This window comes from Homarus americanus, unplaced genomic scaffold (assembly GCF_018991925.1).
Source record: "Homarus americanus isolate GMGI-L3 unplaced genomic scaffold, GMGI_Hamer_2.0 scaffold57980, whole genome shotgun sequence".
NCBI lineage: Eukaryota > Metazoa > Arthropoda > Malacostraca > Decapoda > Nephropidae > Homarus > Homarus americanus.
The window spans coordinates 4,329,353-4,349,119 of record NW_024716703.1 but is presented as its reverse complement, the minus strand read 5'-3'; the positions used below and the strand labels follow the sequence as shown (position 1 = coordinate 4,349,119).

At 44.8% G+C, this 19,767-nt stretch overlaps 1 protein-coding gene across 1 annotated transcript in view; it reads right to left on the bottom strand.

The window, feature by feature from the left end:
• Window positions 1-19,767, bottom strand: part of LOC121858477 — a 38,407-nt gene that overhangs the window by 5,214 nt on the left and 13,426 nt on the right. The window contains exons 3-4 of the mRNA XM_042354924.1: window positions 18,054-18,099; window positions 3,740-3,809 (exon numbers count right to left, since the gene is read on the bottom strand). Coding sequence (XP_042210858.1) covers window positions 3,740-3,809; window positions 18,054-18,099 — 116 coding nt within the window. The remainder of the gene's footprint in view (window positions 1-3,739; window positions 3,810-18,053; window positions 18,100-19,767) is intronic.

The following is a 19,767-nucleotide window of genomic DNA, read 5'->3' as shown; positions in this document are numbered from 1 at the left end:
TCAAGATCTTCCCTATACGACATGTAAACGTTTACTTGACGTTCCTTCACGACCCCTCGCCTTCACACACACACACACACCTCAGCAAGTACAGCGTCACCCATACACCACACGTCCTTAAGATCCCTCGTTCTCATTCCCGCGATAACCTACTATGTGTACGTGAGGCGTTGAGAGGAGGCGATACAGTGACTACCATTGTAGATCAGCTCGACCACATGTCCCCCCCGTATAGCGGCATTAGGGGCATTAATACCCAAAGACCCCCTGCCACCCTCTTGTCCCTCCTCACCCCCTCCCCCTCCACACCCCCCCTACCCACTCCTCACCCCCCTACCCACCTCACCCCGAGATAAACAAAACTGTTCTTCGTATTTTTTTGTAACAAAATAGTAAAAATTCACAACTGTTTCGACTTATAAGACAGGCCCGAGGGATTTAACAGGTGGTACAAGATGGACAGGCGAGTGAACTGGGGCCTACCGTCTCGCCTGTGACACCACCCATATCATGTGGCACCACTACATGAGGTACCAGTGTCACCTATAACATGTCCTCCTCGTGACTATGTTGTCCCCCACTGAGTCATAAACACTGAGGCTACACAACATATTCCCATCATTAATTAAGTCTTTGAGGAGAAGGTTAGGTTAGCTAAGGTATTTTATCATTGCTCATATACATAAACTGTTTATATAAATCCCAAACCCATGTGAACTAATATGACAACTGAATAAATACCTATACAGTTATCTATATAGACTGTGAAGGCTGAGTGGATACAAAACTCACCTCCTATCTTACGAGTCACTGGTTCGAACCTCAGAGCACTTAAATCACTTACAGTATCTCTGAATGAGTACCTAATTCCACTTATGGAGGGGGGGGGGTACATTGTCAAGTATAGTGCTCAATAATACGTGTGGTGTTTCCGTAGTAACAGACCCTCAAGCTTTGGGAACCAGCTTTCACTTATCTATCAAGCGTGAAATCGAAGACCAAGCTGAGAAAAAAGCTGTCATTTGTAGCATCCTGTGTTGTAGTCACTTTAGGTAGTTAAGGCAATTGTTGTCTGTCTGTCTGTCTGTCTGTCTGTCTGTGTCTCAGGCGGGTGTGGTGTCGGACGCATTCAGCCACACACACACACTACTGAAGGAGATGATCTCATTGTCGTAAAAAAAAACCAGATGAAAGCGGAAGTCACGGTGGCTATCATCTGTAATAAACTGAGAAGCAATGATGACCTGAGCCTTGACCCCCTCAGCCTTAGGTCACAGGAGGTGAAGCCCAAAGGTCATACGAGTGAAGGTCATGTTTCTTCAGTGCTACGCATCACCACGACAAGAATGTGACAAATAAATAAGTAAAAAGGACAAAAACACAAAGATTACGTAACCAAACAGCTTTTCACCTAACCTAACCAAACAGCTTTTCACCTAACCTAACCAAACAGCTTTTCACCTAACCTAACCAAACAACTTTTCACCTAACCTAACCAAACAGCTTTTCACCTAACCTAACCAAACAACTTTTTACCTAACCTAACCAAACAGCTCTTCACCTAACCTAACCAAACAGCTTTTCACCTAACCTAACCAAACAACTTTTCACCTAACATAACCAAACAGCTTTTCACCTAACCTAACCAAACCAAGCAGCTCTTCACCTCCCCTCAAATAACTATAGTAATGAGACAATATCATCAGAGTATAGAAGATGTCGGGCCAATTTCGTCGCTGACTTGGCCAACTCCTACGTTTTTCTGTAGTCGTTTAAGTGAGATAGTTTAGGGGAGGGGGGGTGTAGCTCCTTACATCCTCAGGTGGAAGTGATGAGGGAAATGACGTCATCATCTTTGTAAATAAATCGTTTCCTGTAACGCGTCGCGTCAGAATACCGGGCATTATAAAAGGGTAATATGATTGGTGGCGAGTCTTAATATACACACACACACACACACACACACACACACACACACACACACACACACACACACACATTCATAAGCTTCTACACCATCCCCGACACCGGCCCCTACTACCACCTGAGATCCCCTGTCCGAGAATTGCTGTTCGACACCACAACCGCATCCAGCCCATACGTGCACGAACTGATCGCTATAAGAACAGCCCAGTCCCAACCATTGTAAAAATTATCAATAACATGTAATAAATCAGTGTATTCACTCCCAGTAAACACTGCTCCCTACACTGTCACTATGCTGAAATGAACTGTAGTTTGAGCTGATCCCCATCTAAGTTATTATATGTCTTATCGGTGTCAATGGTGTCACTTGTAGCATTATTTGTAATTCGCAACCCATTCCCCAACATGTAATCAGTATATTTTCAGCCTCTGGCTGCCATGTAAGCTCTTTCAATAAACCGTTAATTAATATTATTATTATTATTAAAACAGAGCACCATTTTCACTATTATCCACCAAGAAGTGTCTGTCTGTCTGGTTGTCTGTCTGTCTGTCTGTCTTGTCTGTCCCTTACCTCCTGATCGCTTTGAGTGCTAGAACTCTATAGGCTGCTCACATGAGGTTACCGAGGCGGAAATGGTAAAGCGAGGCGATAACTCATCAGGAATTTAACTCACGGCTTTAAGTATCTCCATTAAAACTCGCTCACACATAATTCATAGGTACGATCAGCACTACATCACGCCGCCGCCGCTATACCTGAGCTTTATCGGGACACTAGTTTACAATTTCCCGTCAAATAACTGGACTTCGTTAAATGTGATCTCGTAATGGAACTCAGTCTATTAAGGGCCTCTATGGTAAGGTCCCCGTTCAAGTTAGTCTCTCCTTAGTCTACTATTGATCTTTTCCCTAATTTAACCCTACCTAACCTAACCTAACCTTAACTAACCTAACCAATCTTAATCTAACTTATCTTAACCTAACCTAATCTGACCTAACCCAACCTAACCTAACCTTAACTAACCTAACCTATTTTAATCTAACTTATCTTAACCTCACCTAATCTGACTTAACCCAAACTAACCTAACTTGACACAACCCAACCTTAACTAACCCAACCTAACCTAACCTAACCTTAACTAACCCAACCTAACCTAACCTTAACTAACCCAACCTAACCTAACCTTAACTAACCCAACCTAACCTAACCTTAACTAGCCCAACCTAACCTAACCTTAACTAACCCAACCTAACCTAACCTTAACTAACCCAACCTAACCTAACCTTAACTAACCCAACCTAACCTAACCTTAACTAACCCAACCTAACCTAACCTAACCCTGCAAAATGACCTGCCTACTGCCGCACCAGCTTTGCATATAACGTCATTAAGTGTAGTGTAGTTTATAATGTAGGTCGAGAGTGTACGCTCCTAACGTCTACATTACAGGTGAGATAATACAGGTAATCAACCTTTATGGCGAATTAGATTACCACAGCGGCAGTGTTGGTGTGCGTGTGTGTGTGTCCGCTTCCTTTACACACACACACGTACACATACACACACAAACCCATGCAATTTAAAAGCACACATCTAACCACACACCTACGTGCAACCACCTGCCATCCCTTCCCTTCCTCTACCACCCCCTCCCTCCCTCCACCATCAGCATACATAAATCACTATACCCAATGAGCACAGCACTATCAAAGACCCAGCATATGGTGGTAATGGGACACTGACTACCACACTCACTTGTTCTAACACACTCGCCTGCTCTAACACACTCGCCTGCTCTAACACACTCACCTGGCTGCCTCCTGGTACTGGTCCAAGTACTCTTCATATTGTTCCCACAGTTCAGCTACGAACAACGGACCTGTGGGAGGTAAACAAAATAAAACTTTAGATAAACAGCCAAGTGAAATAATAATAATAATAATAATAATAATAATAATAATAATAATAATAATAATAAATCCAAAAGTAGATAAATAAAAATATGAATAATAAATAAAAAATACAATAAAATAAGTATATAATTCCCATCATAAAATAAAACTATATATATATATATATATATATATATATATATATATATATATATATATATATATATATATATATATATATATATATATATATATATATATATATATATAGCGAGTTTACTTGGGTCCCACACGCCGCCTGGTATACACAGTGGAGGAGCCTCATATAATTGGATTACTCTGGTTCAATAAGTAGTGACAAATGCACACCGTTCCTGTGGCCAGTACGTCCAGACCACGTATAGCGGTCACTACCACCCGCTGTACAGTAGACCTAGGTTCTCCTTAACTTATTAACTCCCATTTTCCTCTATGAACCTACAGTAGATGTGTGCAGTGTGAACGCCTCAAAGTGGCTCGCATAAAATGCATTTTCATTTGCCAAAATACTGTAGCGTCTAAATCAGGGAGACCGTAACCCTCACATTTGCGGCCGCTTGCGGCCAGTTAATGTATATTTGCGGCCAGCATAACATCCAAAATATGTTATGAGCGGTCAACTAGGCCGATAAGGTAAGATAACGCTGTTTGAACACTTGATGCACCAAACACCTAATATGTTACGGTTTATAACAGGGAAACATTATGCCAGGCAGCCGACAACATCACAAATACTGTACGGTATATAAAGAGTTTAACGATAACACTAGGAATTTACAGCCTGATTTTCTCTGAGATTCAGAGTAGGAAAATATTGTTCTCATTTATATAACATCTTTTTCTTTGTAAGCAGAAGCTATCAGTAATTATCAGTTATATATTGAGGGGGGGGGGGGGTCTGCTGGAACACACTTGTAGTTCCTGGACCTGTAGATTAATATCCTGAAACACTCACAAAACAGCCAAGTCATTGTTGGAGCTTTGGGAGAAATAAGATGCCAACAGACTTATGTAAACAATAAGACCTGCGCCCAAGGCCCCCCAACAACCACACAACAGAACTTATGGGAGATGTAAATAAATTTGAACCAGACTTCACAAAAATACAAAGATATTCAGTCTCGAATTTCATAAGTAATCCATTCCTTGTGTATTGTTGAACGTAAAACACAATTTACATTACATTAATATTTATTACCACCCATTAGGTTACTATTTTGTTCTATAGAGCTTTGTACTGTATCCGTTATATCCACTACCATGTTTTATTTGTCTAATTGAAGTAAGATGGTTCCCGCCGCTTCAGTTAGAGGACCACTGGCCTTGAGGATATAACCTAACCTAACCTGGACCTAACCTAACCTATTCTAACCTGGACCTAACCTAACCTAACCTATCCCACGAATCTAACTGTACAGGGATATAACACATTTATTTATATTCCAGGAAAGAGAGAAGTCCCTGCACCCTCTCCTAATACACCTCCACCAATGACTGCCAACACTCACTACTCGTAGGGTTGTTGCTCACGAACGCTGCATTTCGTTATAAACTGTCAGAACAACTACAGGAAAATACGCTAAATGATACAAAGATAATTCTGTAATAGATGATAAAACCTCAATCTTTCTCAACTACATAATGAGCAAGAGTGTTGAGGTAATTTTGGCGGGAAATTTAAGCCAAAAAAAAATCCCCTCAAACAAATTCTTTATCTCTTAAAAAAAGAAAGAAATAGTGTAAAATTCTGTATATTAATTGAATAGTGAATGATGTAGGACGATATTATTATTATTATTATTATTATTATAAGCTAGGGATACTATAACCTAACAAAACATCAATAAATAAATAAATAAATAAATAACATCTTGTAAATGTCGGAAAAATTACACCAAAACTACTTGACTTTCATTTCGATTTACATTTTTTTACCATATATAATTTTCTCGTTCCACCAACAGTAAAAAACAAAATTACCACATTCTTTTATTTTCAAGCAGTATCCCTTGAAAAAAATACGAATACATTTTCTTTAATTTCATGCATCCGTTTTCTTTCAATTAATTCCTTATTCAGTTCACAAACCCCACAAAAACACACATTAAATTCGATAAATATCAAGAACCCGAGGCCGTGGATAATTTCAGCCATAAATGTTGGTTGATGAGCCACTGTCTTGCCATAAAACACATCTATATGTATGTCTCTCGGTAAGGCTTTATTGGCTACACCTTTCCACAGGTACTCGTTGTGGTCACTTTAATTTGGCTACACGGAGCCATAGTACATAGCGCCTCACACACACACACCGCAAAAATTTTATATTAAACCAAATCTGTGTGTGTGTGTGTGTGTGTGTGTTCTTCCCACTGTGGACGTTATGTTGTGTTCCTTGAGTGTGGGGTATATAGCGCCCCCTCACGTAGCACCTCCCCATAATAGTTCCTTCCCCCCACGGCACACCTTCCCTTCCCCATGATACATATATCCCTAGACACTGTGTACAACCCCATGTATCGACTACACCCATACACTGTTATATACCCAAGCGACACACACACGTCTTACAGCCTTAAGTATCGTACACACGTGATAACTTATCTTACGAACCTGAATTAATTACATTGACAACAAGATTAATAAAGTCACGAGTAATGTGAATCTCTCTCTCTCTCTCTCTCTCTCTCTCTCTCTCTCTCTCTCACACAAACCATTTACCGGAGGAGAGAGGACCACTACTACCTAATATAAACAGTCACGTCCGTATATAATGTATATTGCTGTATATACACGTTTATTTTCCCTGTGATGGACAGTTAACGTATCGTCACGTCTCGTCCACCATTTATGTTGTGTTGGGAAGGTTCAAATTGAGTTAATTTTCAGTGGTTACGCCATAACAACCCCGAGAACGATAAGCTGGAGACATCCGCCCCCCCTCCCCCTCCCCCCCTCTCTTTGTTTACCTCTTCCTCCCTCTCTCTACCTCCCCCCCTTTATTACTTGAAGTTTTATATCCCACACACACACCACCACAAAAAAAACCTAAAACACAACAAACCATTAAACCTGATCTAATATCATTAAGGCCGTCACACTAGAGGTAAAACTGGAGTGATAAACCATTAGTATTAACCGCATTACCGTCTAGTTGGGGGCGGGCGGCGGCGGTAACAGAGTGTGATTGTAGTGTAGGTGTGATGAACGCCGCGAGCAGCTGTTGTGTTGAGAAGGAAATGGTGAAGATACAGGAAGATAATGAGGGGGGAGGATGATGAGGGGGGAGGAGGAAGATAATGGGGGGAGGAGGAAGGAGGGGAGGAGGAAGGAGGGGGAGGAGGAAGGAGGGGGGAGGAAGAGGGGGAAGAGGAAGGAGGGGGGGGGGAGGAAGATGGAGAAAGAGGTGAAGGAGAGGGGAGGAGAAGGGAGGTGGAAATGGTGTAGAAACAAGAAGATAATGAGAGGGGAGGAGGAAGATAATGAGGGAGGAGGAAGATAATGGGGAGGAGATAATGAGGAGAGGAGGAAGATAATGAGGGGAGGAGGAAGGAGGGGAGGGGAAGGAGGGGAGGAGGAAGGAGGGGAAGAGGAAGGAGGGGGGAGGAGGGAGGAAGAGGAGGGGGGAGGAAGATGGAGAAAGAGGTGAAGGAGAGGGGGGAGGAGAAGGGAGGTGGAATGGTGTAGAGACAAGAAGATAATGAGAGGGGAGGAGGAAGATAATTAGGGGAGGAGGAAGATAATGGGGAGGAGGAAGATAATGAGGAGAGGAGGAAGATAATTAGGGGGAGGAGGAAGATGAGGGGGGAGGAGGAAGAAGGAGGAAGATAATGGGGGAGGAGGAAGATAATGGGGAGGGAGATAATGAGGAGAGAGAAGATAATGAGAGAGGAGGAAGGAAGATGAAAGGAGGAGGAGGAGTAAGGAAGATTGAGAAAGAGGAGGAGGGAGGAAGGAGATTATAGTGTAGAGACAAGAAGGTAATGAGGGAGATCAGGAGGAGGAGGAGGTGCAGGAGGAACTAAAGAAAGAGGGAGGAGAGGAAGATGAAAATAAGAAAGCAGGAAGAGTAAGATCATAATAATGAAGAGGTGAAGGGAGATACGTAGAAGGAAGAAGAGAAGAGAAAGAGGAGGAGGAGGAGGAGGAGAGGAAGACAAGGAGGAAGAAGCGAAGGAGGAGGAAGAGGCGGCAGAAGAGGAGGAGGAAGAAGACTGTTTCTTTACGCTGATATAAATAACCATCCCAGGAAGGACAAGTAAAGGTTATCTAATTGTTTTGATTATTACTATTATAATTATTTTTGGAGAGAGAGAGAGAGAGAGAGAGAGAGAGAGAGAGAGAGAGAGAGAGAGAGAGAGAAAATTACCCAAAGTATATCCAAAAAATATATATCGTTACCACAACTTGCTCGTAAAATTCTTAGAGGAATTTTTTACCTGTTGGATATATCATTTGACGGGTTGTAAAGTATCTATCATGGCTTACCTGATTGTCCACACACTGATTGGATGAGATTAGTTGACGTCACACACACACTGATTGGAGGAGATTAGTTGACGTCACTGTTGTCATGGTGAAGCTGACGTCATTATTATCGCCTCAGACAAGTGTTATCGTCCGTTAAATTCAATTGATCGTGAAGGTTAGGTTACTTGGATTACCGGGTGTAGCAGCGATCGAGTTAAGTGCCATAAAAAAGAGTTTACATGACTGCTGCTCTCAACCCATGTCGTCAAGTAATGAACCAATCAGAGCTTTGGGCTTAAACAAACGATGTCATGCTCAAACATCTTAGGAATGAAGTCAGCAAGAAGTGATGTCACAGAAGAAATCGAATAGTCATGCTAAATCAGTTAATGGCGACCAGCTAATCAACATCACTTTATTTCTGTACAAATTAGACTTCGTGTGTGTGTGTCTGTGTGTGTGTGTGTGTGTGTGTGTCTGTGTGTGTCTGTGTGTCTGTGTGTGTGTCTATGTGTGTGTCTGTGTGTGTGTGTGTGTCTGTGTGTGTGTGTGTGTGTGTGTGTGTGTGTCTGTGTGTGTGTGTGTGTGTGTGTGTGTCTGTGTGTGTGTCTGTGTGTGTGTGTGTGTGTCTGTGTGTGTGTGTGTCTGTGTGTGTGTCTGTGTGTGTGTGTGTGTGTGTGTGTGTCTGTGTGTGTGTGTCTGTGTGTGTGTCTGTGTGTGTGTGTGTGTGTGTCTGTGTGTGTGTGTCTGTGTGTGTGTGTGTGTGTGTGTGTCTGTGTGTGTGTCTGTGTGTCTGTGTGTGTGTCTGTGTGTCTGTGTCTGTGTGTGTGTGTCTGTGTCTGTGTGTGTGTCTGTGTGTGTGTGTGTGTGTGTCTGTGTGTGTGTCTGTGTGTGTGTGTGTGTGTGTCTGTGTGTGTGTGTGTCTGTGTGTGTGTGTGTGTCTGTGTGTGTGTGTGTCTGTGTCCACATATTAGAAGGATGACAACTTTGTTCTATAAATAAAAAACAAATAAAAAATCAGACAAATATTAAATTCCTCGACTGTCAAAAAATAAACAAAAATAAAAAAATAATAAACCTCAATAAACAAGTACATGAGACAGTTTGAAAACCTTTTAAAACTAGTACAAAAAATATTCACCATTATTACCTACATTTATCATAATTATACAATAGCGCAACGATACGAGAGAGAGAGAGAGAGAGAGAGAGAGAGTCGAGTGGGTGGGTGTAGTGGAGGAGGGGGGGTGGGGGGTAGGTTAAGAGTCCAAACTCGTCATCGTCTTCATTAAGGTAATCGTCTGCGTCATTACCTCAATTTCAATGCCACTTTGAAGTCATTACACTAAGGACACCTTCACGGCCGCCGTCAGGATGAGTCACGGCATTGTCTTCTGGTGGTGTCTTGGTGCTCGGTAACGTCTCGGTGAAGGTTTGACGCCATTTTGACTACCATCTCTCTCTCTCTCTCTCTCTCTCTCCCTGACATCCACCCGAGTTCAGCACCTTGTCAAATGAGACTCGCCCCGGGCACCTGCACTGCGTCAACACCTGCCGCGGGGTCTTGGTGTGTACACCTGCGTCATAAATGCAATTAATTCGCCGTGCATGTAGCTACTCTGCCTATGGCGCGTGTGTGCAGGCAGGCGTGTGTACAGCTGTTTAAACTATAAGTAAATGATCTTGCTTTGTTGTACATCAGCCCGTGGTTCCTGTTTAGGCTTGATTGGCTCACAGGGGTGTGATGTATAGCTGGAGGTCAAGAACCTAGCGAGCCCCACACATGGAGGTCAAGAACCTAGCGAGCCCCACACCTGGAGGTCAAGAACCTAGCGAGCCCCACACATGGAGGTCAAGAACCTAGTGAGTCCCACACGTGGAGGTCAAGAACCTAGTGAGTCCCACACGTGGAGGTCAAGAACCTAGTGAGTCCCACACGTGGAGGTCAAGAACCTAGTGAGCCCCACACGTGGAGGTCAAGAACCTAGTGAGCCCCACATGGTGGAGGTCAAGAACCTAGTGAGCCCCACACGTGGAGGTCAAGAACCTAGTGAGCCCCACACGTGGAGGTCAGGAGCCTCCCACAGCAGGTGTCGTGGCCTGGTTGATGGTCAACGTGTGGGAAATTATAACTCTCTCCACCACAGGGAAATGGCACACGGGGCGAGAAGCGATGATGATGATGATGATAATAACTTTAAATTCCTTAAGCCACCTCGCGGATCATCGTCTCAACAAGCCTTACAACACGCTTCCTCTACAGTCTACAGCGCAGTCCAAAATACACTTAACATTCACAAAAAATAAATTAGTATCAGTAAATCTAGAAGCAGTACTTTCCTTAACGTTACGCTTATTACAAAAAATTACGTTTTTACACTTATGTAACTATAGTAAATTTGGATATCATTATACTGTATTTCGTTACCTACACCGCGTAATTGTCTTCCTGGATACATTTTAGCTTAGATGGTTATTTACGTCAATATTTAACTCTGCCTGTCGCCCACTTCACTGTAACGACTACTTGTATCAACACAGACTGAGGACATGTAGAAGTTGTGAACAATGGTGTTATTTATGGACGGTAGTAACCACCCCCAGGGCCCCGTCATTCCTTGCTTCTTCATCTTGAACCGTCACGCCTGCCTGGTCAGGGACGGCATCCTGTGACGATGTAAACACAACCAGCTGATCCTGTGACGATGTAAACACAATCGACTGGTCCTGTGGTTATGTCAACACAAGCTGTTAATCCTACATTCATGTAAGTATAATTAACTCGTGTGATTATATAAATACAATTAGTTCATCCTCTTTCTCCGACTTTCGATTTCGAGGTCGACTTCGCTTCACTTGGCCACAAAACTGGAAAATCAGCTTTTGCTTTACGAGTTTTCAATTTAATTAGTGTGTGTGTGTGTGTGTGAGTATGTTCGTCGGGAGTCACCTGGACGTGGTGCTTGGAGCTTAATCTTCTACAGGTCTCAAGAGTTAACTGGGGTCCACTTTCCAGTGAGAACCTCAGCTACAGGTTCTCCCGGTGTCACTGATGCGTCGACTGGTTCTCAGGGGTGGAGGTAGCCAAGGCACTGACCATCCTTATAACGTTTTCCATGCGTGAGCTCACCATACAAGACTTGTTTAGACAAACAGTCATAAGGCATGCAACTGCAATGACCAGTCCAGTGTGGTTGAATGCCCTTGAGGATAGCAAATACCTTCATCGTGTCTACTCTATTATACCTGACATAATTATCCCCCATTGATACCTGAAGATCTTAGAGCAACACATGTGGATGACGCGGATATTCGCGGCCCGTCTGCTACCTGACCAGATTTCAAAACCACAGAGCAAAATTGTGGGAGTTACAGATGTGATGATGGAAATTTCTGCTATTTTTCTGCAGCGCTCCGTCACTTGTACTTGTTTCTATCAGCGGCTAAATATAATATTGGTGTTAATGATTCAGAAGTCTACCGTGGCATTAAGTTGTTTGCCGCTGAAGATGACAAATTGCCTTTTCACAGACAGGCGGAACTTTTATGACATCTGGAAGTGTTTTGTCATGTGTTATAATAACTCAGATGGTCCACACTAGGCGCCGGGTAACCTCAGCCATTAATAGCCAAGCTGAATATTTTGGCAGAGGTGAACAACTAGTTGGTCGAATAAGCCAAGACGACCTTAGTGAGAGCTGAGATGAATACATTATCAGTTACAGGAGCTTGAGGAGGAGTTTTTATCTTAACACTATACTCGCTCTCTCTCCTACATGATGGGAAGCCAATGTAATCATCGTTAGATCCTCCTGTGGCTTTTTTAACAGTTACCGCTGGGAAGAACAGACTGAACAAACAAGGTGCCAGTACACAGCCTTGCATCACGCCGCGGGGGACCACCACAAGTTCTGACAGTTTGCCACCATAGTTGACCTGATCACAATACATCATTGTAGTCGTGTGTTGTTGACTATAGATTAACAAGTAACTGATTTTATAGTAAAGTAAACAATCAACTGCGTCCGAAGCCATGGAAACACAAATTAGAAGAGACGCCTTCACTATGACTGTATCAACCCCGTCTTTGTCGTGCCCTGTATATATTATTGACCCGTGCCTAATAAAAAACAATCGTGGTAACAATACAAGAGACTGCAGTACAATACGCGTGGGGGAAATAATCATCAAGTTATAAAAGCAGGTAAGGAAAACATCCATTCAAACACACACACAAAATGTTAAATTAAATACAAAAAAATAATACAAGTGCCAGTCATCCCTCAAACCTAACCCCCCCCCCCCGGCTAATGTACTCAGCACGTGTCTTGTTTATAATTTATTCTGGTATAACGAGTATTGTTTGCCACCAGGTGTAACGAATAGTGTTTGCCACCAGGTGTAACGAGTAATGTTGTCTCAGTTGGCGAATTTGTTTACCTGACCGTCAAACTAATTAATATTCCCCCAAAAAATCTGGATACACGGGTCTAACACCTTCCGCCAAATCGGTTTTAATTAAGTGAGAGAGATTATGAGTTACTGTTAGGTTAGGTTAGGTTAGCATTTGGATGGTTAATTTTCAGGTGAGGTCAACTGGGATGTCTAATCTTCAGGTAATCCCTTCTGTCTCCTCTCTCACCCTCCCTCTCTCCCATCTCTCTCTCTCTCCCTCCCCCCTCTCTCTCTCCCTCCTCTCTCTCTCCCTCCCCCCTCTCTGATCCAGGCACAAGTCATGACCCTCCGGACACAGGAACACCCTCAAGATATCCACAGTTGTTGAAGGGTTACATTTCCGGCTCTTCATTTACCCTCTTACATTATTTGTGTTCTCTCCTTCACCCTGGTAGTCTCAAGTGTTTGACTCGTGACTCCAGGTGTGAGGTTCCTGGTTCAACGCTTCCTTTTACCTGGGATCCTTGTACTACAGGTAAGTTTTCAGGTGTGGTGTGGTGTGGTGTGGTGGAGTGGAGTGGAGGGGAGTGTGGTGTGGGTGGTGTGGGTGTGGTGGGAGGGAGGGAGGGAGGGAGGAGGTGGTGGGGTGGTGGGGTGTGTGGGGGTGTGGAGGGTGTGTGTGGTGTGGTGGTGTGGTGTGGGTGGTGTGGTGTGGTGTGGTGTGGAGTGGTGTGGTGTGGAGTGGTGTGGTGTCGTGTGGTGTGGTAAGGTAAAGTAACATCAATTTTCTTTGTTCTACATAAAACTTGACCACTTCCTCCCCCCCCTCCCATGTACGTTGCCAAGGACATATAGGGTCGAAGGATGCTTCCGTCTCTAACCTGATTGGCTGATAACACATGTTTCTCGATCGTGATTGGCTAAATAACACCATTTTTATGTTTTAAATTGAGAGGGAAAGCAACCAATCCCCCGCAATCTGGATAAGAACACAACAGCCTTGACGCTCATTGGCTATAAAGACACAGGCACCTTGATGCTGATTGGATAAGAATACAAGAAGATTTACGGTGATTGGACAAGAACGAGGAGCCAATGATGTGGAGTATACCCTCAAGAGCCTCCTCCACTACACAGGTCCTACTTATACACACTTTGATGTAGTGAAGTAAACCGGGGAGAAAATTGAGATAAATTTCGCCACTTGTTAAACGACAGACAGAGACAGACACTACAAGCCGCTGATGGATACGTGACCATTTACACAGGACAGATACGAGTTCAAGATAATGCCAAACCTAACCTAATCTAACCAAACCAAACTTAATCTAACCTTACCTAACCAAATCTAACCTAACCTAACCTAACCTAACCCCGGCAAGTCGATAAAGGTCTGTGTTATTTATATTTTGTTTATTTACATTAATAATTAAGAAAAAAAAAACTTATTTACAACTCTTCAACTCTCATTTGGTGTGTGTGTGTGTGTGTGTGTCAAGGGTATATCTAGGTTGCTGCATTCCCATGTTGATGCGAGTCTCTCCCTTCGGCCCTTGGTGAGGTGAAGCCGACAGACACACCACTGTACCAACACACACACCAGAGAGAGAGAGAGAGAGAGAGAGAGAGAGAGAGAGAGAGAGAGAGAGAGAGAGAGAGAGAGATTATATCAAACATTCCACACAACTTCAATACATCGAGCTGAAGGTTCAACACAAAACACACAGTATAGTTAGGGTCCACTTGGGCATATTGAGGTTAAGGCTTCCCCGTTATAACGTTAAAAATGACTGGATTTAGCCATTAATAGACACAAATCTAACTAAATATAGGTTATCACGCCACCTTGACTCGGCTGTGATTAGGTTCAACAGGTCTGGTCACTTGTAAGCAGCAGTCAACACCATTTTAACACACCGGGGATATAGAACCTAATAATTACCTTTATAAGAGTATCCGATTCTATATAACCAGGTAGAGTAAAAAATATTTAACAACCTCACCTATTATGACATTCTCACTACCTGTTATAAGGACGTGAACCTAATTGCCCCCCCCCTCCCCCAAAAAACACCTGTATGGTAAATAAACAGGTATTTCTTCTTAATTAACTTTTCCTCACCTCAATAACAGGTATTAAGGAGCGACTTCCAGGATACCGTCACCCAAATGGAAACTCCTGAAGGTGTACGCTTGAATACCAATTACTGTACCTGAATTATATAATCCTGAAGGTTATCGTGCTAAACCTGGATATAGTACAGGAGTTTATGGTTGGGTGGTTTCTTTGTTTGTTTGGTTAGTAGTACAGTATGGTATAGGAAGGGAGAGGCATGGTAGGAAGGGACAGGTATGGTAGAGGTAAGGTATAGTCCACCGATGCGTATCTTTACACAAGCAGCATATGTGGTCATGTGGTGTTTAGCTTGGAGAGTGAGAAGCCATTGGTGGAGGAGTGTGGTGGTGGTGGGTGAGACAGGGCGATGGGTGAGTGAAGGTAGTGGTTGTTGATAATGAGGTAGGCGGCGAGAGGCAGCAAGAGTATGGGGTGGTTGGCACACTTCTTTAAATGTACACACACACACACACCAGTGCCTGTTAGACTACCCACCACCACAACCACACATGACTTGCATAGTAAGGGACCCCCACCACTCTCACCACGACCTCAACACCCTCACCCCCCACCACCACCCCGACCTACTCCGACCAGTAGAACAACAGTGCCCACCCTCATAAAACTACACCCCCTACCCACACCGCTACACCCCTACCCACACCGCTGGCTAATCCCCACCCACACCACAACCCCACCCACACCGCCACACCCCACCCACACCCGCCACAACCCCCACCCACACACACCCCCACCCACACCACACCCCACCCACACCGGGGCTAACTCCCCACCCACACCGGCCACACCCCCACCCCACACCACACCCCCACCCACACCGCCACACCCCACCCACACCGCTGACACCCCCACCCACACCGCCACACCCCACCCACACACAGCACCCACCACCCACACCACACCCCACCCACACCGCCACACCCCCACCCACACCAACCCCACCCACACACCCACACCCCACCCACACCGCTACACCCCACCCACACCGCTACACCTCACTCCACACCGCTGACACCCCTACCCACACCGCTACAGACCCCACCCACACCGCTACACCCCCTTACCCACACACCTATCCTCTCCTCTCCTTCCCAATCACCAACTACTGTACAGTACCTATAGCCATCCATCCACCAACTTCTTTCATTTGACAAGTTTAGATACCCAGTGACCTATTACCTTCCTATTTACCTGATTTCTCTCTCCCTCCCTCCTTCCCCCCTTCACACCCATAAGACGCTCATCCACCTATTTAATCCACACGTCTCCAGGCCGCTCCTGTAGCAGTCCACAACACCAGCAGCTGATGTGTGCTTGCCCACCTGTGTGATCTCGCTGATGGGATTTTCCGCCAGTAGGATATTTTCTACTGGGTCTTTTACTCCTCGATGGGATGTTATCTACGCCCTCAGTCATCCCGTCCACCTCACTAGGCCACGCCACGACCTTTCTCTACCAGTTTGTTGTCTACTTCTACTTCCGTTCTGCCCTACAGCGGGACCAGTGTGCTCCGTGCCCAGTACAACTATTCCTCCCCCCCCTCCCTCCCCCAGTCTCCATCCCTCCACACCCAACTTCTCACTACCCCTTCTCACACAACCTCACAGTACCCCTAACTATCCCACCCCTCACCACCCCTCAACTACCCCACCCCACCCTACCATCTAGCGGGACTTGCACAAAAATACCCAGTAGGCTTAATCATCCCCGTGTTAGAGGCGAAAGTAGTGATTTGTCTTTCAGGTAGAATGTCCAGTGCTTGTTATAATGTTCGTCGTGGTGCTAGAACCTACCCCCTGCTTGTACTGGTAGCATGTCCAGTTCTTGCGAGGATGCCGGGATCAATGACTCGTTTGAACTGTTAGCATTGTCCAGTGCTTGCTAGGATGCTTGTGTTTGTATTGTTTGAATGAGCAGTACTCGTTAGGTTGCTTACGTTAGTACTAGAACTGTGACATTGTTTGCAGGGTTTGGGGGTGACACCTCGAAAAATTATCGCTTTTTATCCGACAGTAATAAGAATAGAGCATTGTTTACTGTCTGGTCACCTTGAGCACGATATGAACGTTTTTCCCCCCAGGGCAAAACGTTTGCATTGTTTGATTTACGTGTGTGTGTGTGTGTGTGTGTGTGTGTGTGTGTGTGATGATAATGGAGGGTGGAGCCCAGTGGGGTGTCCGCTTCGGGATACTATTTGTCCACCTCCTGCCTATTGCTACACCCTCCCCTCACCTGCTGCACCCACACCTGTTCCTGCTTCACCCACACCTGTTACTTGCTACGCCCCACCTGTTGCCTCAGAAGCGAGTGGCCCCTGGTTCGACCCCCAGGCAAAGTGCAACTGTGAGCGAGTTTCTTTACGCCATTCGTCTCCTATCCACGCGACAGTAATGGTGAACCTCGAAGATAATCGATTAGCGGATCGCGGTACGGTTTAGTGGTTAGCCAGTGCAGTTGGCGAGCTGCCCGATCTTCCTGGGTTATTTCTTGACACATGATCACACGGCGGCAGCTTGTACACCGTCAACAGGTTCACGACCGGGTAGCCTGAGGGCCAAATAGTCAACCACGAGGGGCAACCATTATTACAAGGTTGAGTGAGGTGACATGAGGCTGTATAAGGTAACATGAGGTTGTGCAAGGTGACATGAGGCTGTATAAGGTAACATGAGGTTGTGCAAGGTAACATGAGGCTGTATAAGGTAACATGAGGTTGTGCAAGGTGACATGAGCCTGTATAAGGTAACATGAGGTTGTGCAAGGTAACATGAGGCTGTATAAGGTAACATGAGGTTGTGCAAGGTGACATGAGCCTGTAAACCCAATACTAGAAACGTCAGCAATTATTTTTTTTTTCATTAAGGAGATTTACGTATCGTGATGGTCACTTATTACGACTTATAGTATGCACTGTGCGTTCTCTCGTTGCCACACACAGGTAGAAAAATTAATCAGTACCTCCAGGTTGGTGACACATTCTAGTTCCGTGGCTCATTCAAATTATCACACCACGGCTAGAGTCTCCCTCCGTGTACCTATATGGACGAGGAACAGGTCTACTCGAGCCAGTTGACTCCAGTTTCGCATCAGCATTAACGTTGTCCACACTGTCAAGATAATGTGCAGACTAACCAGACGGACGGACGGACACACACACACGAGGTAAACACAATAAGACAGACACACTTACCGAGACAAGACTCATCCGGGTCCCAGGTGGCTATGGTCCCCTCCAACTGAAAATACACGAGAAAAACCAATAAACAAAATTAGATTAGATTACCTGTATATTAATTAAGAACACCGTTAATTAATACACCTGGAAGACAATTTGATAACACTATATGGAAAATTAAATAATAGATGAAGTAAATGAGAGGGAGAGGGGGAGAGGAGGAAAGGGAAGAGAGGGGGGAGGAAAAAATGGAAATGTGGAAGGAGGGAGGGGGGAATGTAAGAAGGAGAGAGGGAAGGATGAGAAAGGAAAGGAGAGTTTAAGAAGAAAGGTACAGGAAAAAATAATCACCTCTAACCCACAACAATAACATAAACAACAACAACAATTGGACGGAGGTGAAGCTGCAACTCCTAACCCAGCCGTAACCCCAACTCCAAACCCCAACTCAGCCGCTGTAACACCCAACTCAAGCTATAACCCCTAACCAACCCCTAACCCAGCTGTAACCCCTAACCCAGCTGTAACACCTAACCCAGCTATAACCCCTAACCCAAGATAACCCCAACCCAGCTGTAACCCCTAACCCAGCTGTAACCCCTAACCCAGCCGTAACCCCTAACCCAACTAACCCAGCTGCAACCAACCCAGCCAAACCCCCTAACCCAGCCATAACCCCCTAACCCAGCCGTAACCCTAACCCAGCTGTAACCCCTAACCCAGCCGTAACCCCTAACCCAGCCGTAAACCCTAACCCAGCCGTAAACCCTAACCCAGCCGTAACCCCTAACCCAGCCGTAACCCCTAACCCAGAGACCTTACACCAAGCTACAGGCAGACAACAGCACACAGCTCTATACATGACCCAACACGTAATACAAACACGAGTAATGTTGGTTCCACACTTACGTATGTTAATGTCTTACCCTGGTGGATCTACTGTAGGCTTTTATGTATGTATGAATCTATTGCATGTATACTTGTATGTATACTTGTACTGTCTATGTATGTTGTATACCTGCACTGAGTTGGGTGTAGTGTACTGGGTGAGAGAGGGGTGTGTAGGGGGGAGGTACTGTTAACACTTAACTTTACGACTGTGTTGACTGTCCACCCTCCATCAAGCTGTGACAGAAGGCAAAACGGGGAACGAATAAACAAGTCTAATTCCTTTATACATAGGAGCTATAACCTAGGTCGTACGAGGGGGGAGAGAGAGAGAGAGAGAGAGAGAGAGAGAGAGAGAGAGAGAGAGAGAGAGAGAGAGAGAGAGAGAGAGCTCTTATCAACAGTGACCTTACTACTAGTTGGCTCGGCCCCACAGGTGTTAACACTAGACGGCCAGGTATGGTATGGTGGGAGTGTACACACAGGTGAGGCTCCTATTAATGCCATACAGGTGCAGCAGGTGGACGAGCGACGCACCAGGTGTATAAACGTGCGTGCGGGAGAGAGAACTGAAGCTACTATAGGATGCATTCATGATGGTAACTCTCTCAGGTTTTATTCTATTTGTTTACTACATATTGTGACTTGTGTGTAAGCTCTCATGAAGGTCGATCACCACCTACAGGTTGCTCGCAGGACAACTTAAACCCCTGAGTGAACACTGTTTTAGTTTCATAATACTGTAATAATACGAGTAAGATAGTTATGTGTGTGTGTGTGTGTGTGTGTGTGTACAGTAGCTAAAACAACTATCTGTGTATACTTTGTGGGAAACAATATG